The sequence below is a fragment of the Aptenodytes forsteri genome, unplaced genomic scaffold (genome assembly GCF_000699145.1).
Source record: "Aptenodytes forsteri isolate BGI_AS27 unplaced genomic scaffold, ASM69914v1 Scaffold273, whole genome shotgun sequence".
NCBI lineage: Eukaryota > Metazoa > Chordata > Aves > Sphenisciformes > Spheniscidae > Aptenodytes > Aptenodytes forsteri.
In genome coordinates, this window is record NW_008795041.1 from 118,189 (window position 1) to 128,495 (window position 10,307).

Here is a 10,307-nt window from a genome sequence, read left to right on the forward strand (position 1 = left end):
TTTCATGCCCAAAGCAGAGACTGATAATATTTTATCAAAATACCTCTCACAACTATATACTATATATATAACACTATATATATATAACTATATATATAACTATATATATAGCCAGCTAGATCTTTACACCAAAATGAGGGAGTTTTTCTTCCAGCCAGCAAATATTTTGAGAATCAACTACAACTCTCATTAAACAAATATTTCTTCCCACAGCCGGGTCTTTTGGCTCTCGTGGGAAACATCCTCCCAGCAGCTGAAGTGTGATTTTGAAGGTAGCAACATTCACTGCGCATCATTTTGTCGGCAGTGTTGGAAGAGCTGGACGGGCAGATGGAAGAAAAAAGTAGATCTACTATGGTATGGAGTTTCTTCCTGTTCAAGCCTGGTCATCTATGTTGAGAGTTTACCTTTAGGTCCCTCCTACGGTGATCACGCAAAGTATATTTGCTTGGTCAGTGAAAGGACACAGGTGGATTGTCATAAATGTCCAGGGTGGTAACTCATTGATATATCCCAAATGCTACTGACAGCTTTGGGAGTCTTACAGCAAGTTTTCTGAGCCTTTACTGGTATGCTTTTTCGTATCATCTTGATTGCTGCGATGTGTTCAGGCAGCCGTGATGCTCAGTACAGAGCACAGCTAGAAACATTACGTAGCACTTAATTCATCATACACAATGTTAGGTGCTAGTCTAACACTGTGACAGGGTACACATGTCAAAAATAGCATATTATAGGTGTTTACAAGGAGCGTGCCCAGACTGTAGTCACTTTCTTTTGATATTTGTCCATTCTTTGGAAGTCGCTGGGATTTGGACAGTGATTTTGGAATAGCCAACAGTAACAGAATGGCCAACGGTAACAGAGACCTGAATGAAATCAGATGACTATGTATTCTTTTAATACTTGAAAATATTTTTTAATGTGATGAAGGTTCCTTCAGTTAGTGCTTTCATTGCTTTCTGGGTTTGCCCCAAGACACTTTAATAAATGTTTTGGCAGTGTGACTAGCCAATTGGACAGCCAGTTTTCAAAATGTCACTTCACAAGGCGAAGCCATTGCCAATACTGAATGAACTTATGTTACCCCAATCACATGCACACATTTTCCTGGAATTGTGATTTTTCTTAAGTAATATTTCCCTAGCCGTTCAGGAAAGTGTCCTAACGTGGTTTCTGAGTCACATTGCTAATTAAAGTGAAAAGTTTTGCCTGTTTGTATGGCACATTCTCTATGTGCAATGTGACATACAATACAGTAACATGATGCAACTTTTTTGCAATTCAACCTGACCCAAATAGAATTCCCTCCCCAACTGCACGCAAATAGTGACCTGCTGCAGGCGGTGACAATGAATTCTCAAAACTAACCCAGCATGCTTCCCATCTGAAAGCATGCCTCAGACAAAGCCATCCTGACAACCTGATAATAAGGAGAGCAGTCACCCCTTTCCAAACCCATGTGGCGCCTACATTGGATTGCCAAATCCCATGTGTTCGACTGCACGTCTGTTGTACTCAGTATGACTCTGCTGAAGCGGCAAGGACCCTAGATGGCGTTCTACCACTGGCTGAGTGGTCGCACACTTGAAGTCACATTTGGGGGAAACGAGAAAAAATATGGAGATGTCCTTCAGGAAGCTGAATTTTTCGTAATGCGAGCAACTAAAATACCCTGCTCAATTGTTCTGCTATTCATTGATACAGAAGCCCATATAGAGCTCTTTCACAAGGGCATCAAAAAAAGAGCAAATTCTGCTTGGTCTTCCCTTGGGCAAACGGGGTCTCTGCCGCTGTAGTGGGGCGCACATAGCATTTTGTCCCCGTTCCCCAAATCCCAACATGGATTCTGAAGATTTCCGAAACATGCTGGGGAGGTAGGGAGCAGGCAGAGAAGGAGATAAGGGACTGGCACATAGTGGGAGGAATAAGGAGTTCCTAAGGAATAAGGGTTTCTTTAGGAAAGGTGTCATACTGAGTTTACTTCCCTGCAGCAAAATATCTTGGGTCATTTTTTCCCCCCAGCAAAGCCTGGGACCACATCTCAAAGCCAAGCCCAAGAAACAGCAATGGCCATTTTTTTAACTGGACTTACTTGCCCTGAGAGAAAGGTCTAAAAGAAACAAAGATCCCAGTCATTTAGTGATAACTATAAAAACTACTGTACGAGGTTTTTAATGGGAATAAGAATAAATGAGTTATCACCTACAACAAGTGTACCTTACTTATTTTTCCCAGATACTGATATGGTGTCCACAGCAGATAAGACACAAGTAAACTTTACTCAGCCCTAGTCTGGAGTAGGGACAGCAGTGATCAGAACAAAATTTGCAGACACAGCGGCAGAGGTCTCCCAAGCCAGAGTTTGTACCACTTTTTTTTTTCTGTTTTCAAACAGGCTATGTCTCTGTTTGCCTCCTGTGGGAGCCTGCATCAATACCACCACATCAGTGGTTAGAAACAATGCAAATGCCTGTGAGGGAGAAAGCACAAGTAGGCTACATAAGGCAGAAACAAGCAACACTCACTGAGCCTGAGCTGATTGCTTGTTTTGGTTGCCTTGTGACCACAAATTAACAGAAAGTTGCTCCACTGCCCTCTGAACCTGCCTTCCTGCCTTCCTTTGTTTTCACAGATTCAGATGTGAGCCACGACTGATGTCAAAGTTTAATTAGCACTGTCTTCATTTCAAACAGCTGACTAATAGAATGAATTTCTCAAATGCTGCATCTGATTAATCTGAACAGCCTGATGTACTTGTCAGAGCTCTGCTCTATACTCAGACATTACAGTCAGAGCTGAGATGGACTGGACTGGAGCAGCAGCTGGGAGAGATTTTTTTGCTATTTCTCACGAGCGAGAACTGTTCTTGATAACGTAGCAGTGTGTTAGTAGTTTCCTTTCCAAATTGATAAGAGCCAAGGACGGATGCCGTGTGGCATGGCAACAATACAGAATTGTTCTCTTAGCCTTCACTGTACCTTGTCAAGGCAGTAGCAGATAAGTCAGAACAAATTGGCTTTCCTCACAACCTCCCTGATGGCTTCCCACTCCTGAACCTCTATTTGTTAGAACCTCTCTTTTTTAGAAACTGAGCAACATTTGCAAGCAGTTATTAGAGAGCTGTGTAGATCTATCTGAAAAACAGTGTCTGTTGTAATTACAGAGACAAAAGCTTACATCCAGCTCTGCTGCTTAGGTTTCTTTGCAGAGCTCTGTCTGTTTTAGTTGTACAGACAGGCAGACTGCAGCTGGCTCTAGGAAGGGAGAGATGCAAAGAACTTCCCAATTCCTTCTGCTCACGGTGTGATGGCTCTCCAGTATTGCCATGCCTTCCCAGGGGCAAAGCATTCTCCACTTAGGTGGTCCAGGGACCAAGGATCGTGGCGAAGTGCTGTTTCACACTCACCAGCAGACAGGGACTATGCACCAGCTGTGTTTGGAAAGTGGCTTCCACCTCTGTCCAGCTCACAGTGGCAATACGAGATTGTTGAATCTAAGAAGATCTGTTAGAGCAAAAATGACCACTAAAGGCTCTATCGATGTTCAGTGCAGAAGTAAAAAAGGTTCAGCTGCGGAAAAGGAGTGCATATAACAGAGAGCAGCCATGTTTACCTCCAGGGCTAACCATAACTAACCCCTTGGTCTTCTGATCAGAAAGCAGATTTCTAGTTCAATGATACTCCTCAGGCCTATCAGCTGCGGGTTTCTCTCTGATGCACCAAAGGAGGGCTCACCATGGGGAGAAGACCCCTGCAAAAAGAAAAGGCTGTGAGTCTGTTATAACTTGGGCATTACCAGTTGTCCCTTTCTCTTGCCTTCCCCCTAACACTTTATTAATAACGTAAGGGACAGAATAGGGCAGGGAGCAATGAGACTCAAATTCTCAGAGATCAAGACCTTGCAGCCTCATTAGAGAGGCAGTTTTAGTGTTGGAAGGCAGGAGCAGCTCTGACAGATCATTGGCTTTTCTTGGCAAAAAATTCGCCTCAGCTCTGATGAATATAGGACATAGTTCTTTGCATCTAATTTTAAAATTCTGGAAAAAGTAGCCTATGTCTGTCATTGCTCAAGGAGAGGAAAAATGTGTGGGGGAGAGACAGGAAAAGAGGCAGCAAAGTTTGCAGTTCCCTAGCCGAGGGTTTCCAAAACGTAAGAGACTGTCAGGACAAAATTTCAACAAGGAATTTTAAAAACATTTCCTGATGAAAAAACAAGAAAAATAATGCTCAGTCTTCAGAAAACCCATGTGGAAATCTAATTGTTCAATGAGGACTTCGTATGTCAGGCTGGCATCCTGAACCAAGCAACTGGCGTGCAAGGCAGAGGGCTTGCTGCCAGCCTTGACGTGAGTTCAGCTAAGGAGCCTTGCCTGACACCTGCGCGGCTGTGCTGTCCCAGTCTGAGGCTGCCCACCGCTTCCCATCATGAGACTGTTTTCCAGTTGTTTATAACACTGCCAGACGTTAGATGTTTCAGGCTGAAACTTTCCATGCCAGATGTCTGCCTCAAAACGATTTTAATAATTTTTTGCTTTCTCTCTCAAAATGGCTTGACCATAGTTGAAGATGAAGCTCCTTCTTTATCCGTGCAAAAACATTTTCTGGCAATCTCGTCTTTGCAGACGTCTGGTGTTTCCCAGCTGTGGATCACAGATGTGAAGTTTTGACACCTGAGGAACCTTTGTTGGCCCAGATGTGTCTACTGCTATCCCTGCAAAAATCCACCCAAATGTAAAAACCTCCAAGAGCAACAGCAGAGACCTGCCAGGGTTTAGCAGCTAGACGCTCAGCAGATGGGGCCTGTGCTGTCCCCACTCCGTTCAGGAGCGGAGCAGGACATGTGTGCAGGCCACCGCAGGTCCAGCTCATGGGGCTGAGAACCGAGGACCTGCCCTTCCTCTCCCTCAGGCCACAGGGGTCAGGCAACCAGGGAAGGGAAGCTGCCAGATTTGCCTGTGGAAGGGGAAGGAGATGAACACTGATGGAAGAGGGCAAGACCTGGCCGAGGAGGCTGAGAGCATCCGGGGAGACCAGAACTAGAAACTGGGGTCAGGAAAAGGAAAGCCGGGAAGTCGTGACCACAGAGACAAAGCGAGAAGCTAGGGATGGGGGAGGGAAGGGCGGACCATGGGCAGACATGACTGGAAAGCAAAAGGGGCCAGTAGGGCTGTCTTTGAGGAACTGGGACAGACCTCCTGAGGGCCTGAGAGAGAAGCAGGACATCCCCACCCAGGAGGAAGCGAGTGGGAAGGAGGGCAGCACACGGAGAGCATGAACGGGAGCCCAGTAGGGAAACCGAGACCCTGAGTCCTGGAGGTAAGGGAACACGGGTCAAATGCTGGGACTGGAACAGGTCAGGAATGGAGAGAGGAAGGAGGAGCTGGGCCTGACGGGCAGGGGACAACCGGCCCTGGTGTGCACATGGGGGGAAAAGGGACTCCTGTACCCAGAAGAGAATGGCGTTTCTGAAGGGTTGGGAAAAGCCGAACACAACGGAGATACTTGCTGAATCACGGCAGCTTGTACATAAGCATTTTAACATTCACGGCATTAATTAGGATATTTGCGGAAGGGGGATAAGAGAGTATTTAAATCCTTAGCCCCCCGAAACTCTATCGCATGATACCACACTGACACCACTTGATGGTTTAAACCATCGACAGGTTTAAAACTTCAGGTGTCCTGGGCAGAGCTCAGCTACTTGAACTCATATAATGGGGGAAGAGCAGGTTGCTGGTGGTTAACACTCCTTGGGTCTCATTCATTGCATATTACCTGCATCCTGACCTTGTGGCTTTTATCCAGGCAGTACTGCCATTGATCTTAAAGAACTTTAAAAAAAATAAGGCGTGGTAGGTGAATGCTATACGTCATTTCCATGTTCTGCAAATTCAATTTGAGGTACAATCGGTAAGAATAGGCATAACCCTGTGTACCATCAAACACTGTAACATGAAGGACATTTTGTGGGGTATATCCACATACGTACACACACAAAAGCCCACAGGTCATACATGCCAAAACAACCCAGAAATCTAACATACTATGTAAAACATTAAAAGAAAAATAATCAACAGCTTAGCCAAAAATCTCTGTCTGCACAGAAAGAGCCAGAACAAGCGGAAAACCAGTCTTTTCCTTGTGGCAATCAGCAGCCAACAGCCCTTTTTAGTGTGTTCTACACGATACCTTCAGGATAATCTTGGAAACTAACAGTGATTTGTTACTACGTGCAGTACCCTGTGGCTAAGCTGGCTGCTTGAGAGCAGTAGCCAAACTTCAATGACAAAAATTGCAGATGTACATATGTTGGATGGACAAACCTATTACAGTGAATAAACGATAAACCAGTTTAAATTAGCAAGAAGAGCTCTTGCATTTATTCTAGGCGAAGTGGATATGGTTTCAAAATTTAATTAAAGGGCTAACTAGTGGTTTACTATTATGCTGAATAAACTTGTGGCCCACGTGAGGACAGAATTATCATCGCTGCCAATTATACAACGGTTAGTATTCTATATTAGAAAGCACTTTCTGGTTTAAATAAAGTGATTCCTACATGTAAGAAACCAGTGATTTGTCATGCAGTGCATAAAGGTAATATATACAAGACTGATTAGTCTGGTCCTAATGCCTTCAAAGAACTGATTGCTGAGGTTATAAATTAGAAGCTTGTGAATGGTGAGCAGGCAAAGGAGTTAGTCATTAGTCATCCTGAGGCACACATCACTCACCGCTGCTAACTTCGTGTGCTGGCAACAGCAGCCTGCAATTAAGCACATAACCTAGCATTTCTTTTCTAAAACACAGGTCAGCATGCAGTGCAGTTCACAGACTAGTGTGTGGTCATCTCTTGCAAGCAGGAGGTTTTCTGAACTGAAAACAAAAGTATTAGCTTGTTTTGCTCTCTTAGTGAAAAACAAATAATTTGTTCTGGACCACACACCGAATTAATCATTTTTGGACACACTGCGCATGTAGAAGCTTGTTCCAGTTTTTGTTCTGATTTTTCTAAACGATTGTCCTGGATGTTCTCACATTGTCTCAGAAAGTCAGATCTGAAAAATCCTACTCTCCAGGTGAGGCTTCAGCTTAAATTTTGTTGCATTATATTCAGAAGAAAGGTTAATTCCCAGGCAATGTGCTCTATTATTACTAGTTGCTGCTTATTTTTAAGTCCTGGATAACATCTCCTAATAAAACAAAAGAAAAACATCTATCTGATTTCTGGCAAACAAGTGAACAACTGATGAACACGTGTTTTTAGAGGAAAATTTTCAATACCAGGATACTAATTCCTGCAATTATAAATACCTGAAATAAAAAAGTGTATTTAACAAGTATTCTAAATGCTCTGACTTGCATTTTTGTTTAGATGTGCTTTTATTTTGCATGACCGACACTAAAAGTTTAACTTAAGAACAAAGTATACAAGTACTTAAAAATAACTAGTAAAAAGACATAAAATATTAAACAGCAAATATAGATTTAACTTCTTTATAGATTCTCTTTCCTCTATGGCTGCTAAGCATCTGTGCAACTAAACCATCACGAAAAAAACCCCAAGCACCAAAACAGCAAAAAGACCACCACCTTGCACATTAAATGTATGTAATCCTGGCAATTTGGGTTATTAGGAATGACAGTAAATAAAGATCACCTACCTTCACAGATCCATTCTCATAGTCAGATCCTTGCAGCAGATGTAGGAAAGAAACTATGAAAATATGCACAGTTGCCCACGGTTTGTACATTCTGATGTTTAAAATCCACAGGTTACTACGCAGTCGTCGTCATACAGCTAGAGGCGTCTGTTTCGAAATGCATTTCTCTATCAGCAATACAGAAAAGAAAGGCTTCCAGAATTCCTCTTATAAACTCACAAAGGATTCCAACATATGAGAGTAAATATCTGGCTCTTTACTGCTCAAAACAATTGTAAGCTCATCTAAAGAATGTCATTTCTTAGAGCAGATTTTAGATACACTTGAAAGAAAGTCATGATAAGGGTTTAAATATATATATATATCTCTCTCTGTATGTATACACATACACGCTCACAAGTGATCAGGTATGGATTCCAGTTACTGAAGTTAATATATCTTCCATCAAGGCACAAAGAGGCATTCACAATCCATCTGTGGTCCAGAAAATGTCAGAAATCAGCTCTATTCCGTGCTCCGTGTTACAGCAGCCTTTTAAGATGGTAGTGTAATGGCCAATGTTTTGAGCTCGAGAGCTGTAATCCAACTCTGTATTAAAAGTTTTTTCACAACCTTCATGGAAGCTTGCGGAAGCATGTGTCTTAAATCTGATACAGACTTTGGCAGTAATGCAGTCAAATTTTGGCTCTAATCCCATTTTGTCCCTACCAATAGCATAGCAGTTTTTAAACTAACTGATGCAATCTAGACTCCCATTATTTTAAAGGAGATTACCTGAAACGTGAAACTTCAGCACACGTTCTTACACAGCACACATATTTTAAGTTACTTCTTTAAAAAAAAAGAGAGGGAGGGAAAGGAAAAGAGAAAGGCTGACTTTCTTTAATGTGTTCCATCTTCTGTGGCATAGGGTTTTCTGAATAGATTTTAAAAAGGAAAGTTAAAAACTATCTTTGACAACAAACAGGATTTTGATTTTTTTAATGAAACCTCATGAAGCTACAGATATAAAAGGAAAAAAATTATTTTTATTGCAGCAAAACACAATCATTATTTCTGCCCCAAGATGTGCATGCCTTTTCTCTGTATATTTCCACAGTTTAAAACCAAAATGGAGATCTAACATTTACATGCTAAATCTATATTCCTGTACTCATATAATATATTGTGTTCAGGAGAGTAGTCCCACTCTCACACGGCTTAGGGTTTGCAGAATCAGACTCTACAGTTGTTATCATAAAACAGTCACGTACCTAATATTTCAGAGCACTGGTTTCCTACCTCTGACGTCCAAGCACTAGCTCTCTTAAATACAAGTCACGCTTCTGTAACTATCATTAGCTTGCATAATTTCTTCTTAAGTATTCATCACAAACGGACATTGGAGAGAAAATTGTTCGCATCCAGTCTTCCCAGCTGTTGTCAGTTAACTGAGCCATTATGTTTTAAAAACATATACATAACTATTACTTTTTAGCTTTGTCTTTTGCCACTTGTTTTGTGAAATTCCCCCTTTTTTCTAGCTGGTGGCTTCCTCCCCCACCTAGCCCACATTGGTTTGTACAAGGGCAGCTGGAATTTCACCTCTTTGCATTGGGTGTTAAAAAGCTCCTCTTCTCTGTGGACCTGCTCCTCCCCCTCGTACCTTCCCCGCACCCAGGCTGCCAGCAATATTCCCACAGTTTCACAGGCCCCATGCTACAAGGGACACGCCGTGTCTGTGCTGTCATTTACCATTAAAATACTTTAACTATCTCATTCATCATTTTAAATTAACATATTATCTAATGCTTATGTGCAGTCACCTTGACCTCATTTAATGTCTCCATTTCCCTTCCGATAGTAATATCCATCTCCTTACAGGAACTGAAAGCCTCCTAAACTAAAGGAACACTCCTCAGCCTCGGAGGCACTGCTTCAGCTAAGGAACCAAATGAAAAATAACCACTCTCAGGATTGCATCATAATAACTTTCTATTGACCTGTAATTAACTGGAGGGAGTGCTTGGCCATCAATATCTGTCGTTTAAGGGGATCATTGTTTGAAACATAGACCCAGATTCACAAAACAGGCAAGAAGCAGTACATGCCCTCATGCCCTCATGCCTGGTGAGTGGGATATTTACACAGCCTGTCTCCAGCACAGGTCAGGGATGCAAAATTTCACCAGCCTGACCAGGCACCTGGGGCAAGCCTTCCCTCCAGCCGTCAGCCAGACTGCATCAGTCGTTCTCACAGGCACCACCTCTCCACTTCGTAAGTTGGCAGAAGCAAGGGAAAGCCCAGAAACAGCACTGAGGTTTTTAAACACCAGCGATGGAATTTCTCCTGTCAGCCCAGCGAGTGTTTAACTGCTTACACGAAGCAAAACAGCTTCGGCGGGAAGAGTGAAAAGCACCTGTGGTGGTATGTTCTGCAAATCAGCAAGGAAGGCACGTTTCTGAGAGCAAGAGCATAGCTCAGGTCTCTGCTCTAAATCAAGAAGGAAAGCAGTTCAAACCCAAGGGGTCTCACATCCTCAGCCTCACGGTGAGGGTGGTGATTGCCTTTCTGCCCTTGCAAGACCCACAAACCATGCTTCTGGGACTCTTAGCAATCTAGCACTAGAAAATCAAGGCTGTTTGTTTTGCAAATGTTGGAG

The 10,307-nt window shown here is 42.8% G+C and overlaps 1 protein-coding gene across 2 annotated transcripts in view; it reads right to left on the reverse strand.

The window, feature by feature from the left end:
• VEGFD (vascular endothelial growth factor D) overlaps positions 1 to 8,309 on the reverse strand; it is a 32,316-nt gene extending 24,007 nt beyond the window's left edge. Inside the window, exon 1 of one of the 2 annotated variants that reach the window (XM_009276863.1) lies at positions 7,667 to 8,309. In XM_009276863.1, the coding sequence (XP_009275138.1) occupies positions 7,667 to 7,756 (90 nt within the window). In that variant the 5' untranslated portion in view covers positions 7,757 to 8,309. Of the gene's footprint in view, positions 1 to 6,948; positions 7,074 to 7,666 lie in introns of those variants that run through there. The other variant, XM_019471439.1, reaches the window with a different exon arrangement.
• Positions 8,310 to 10,307: the final 1,998 nt, after the last annotated feature.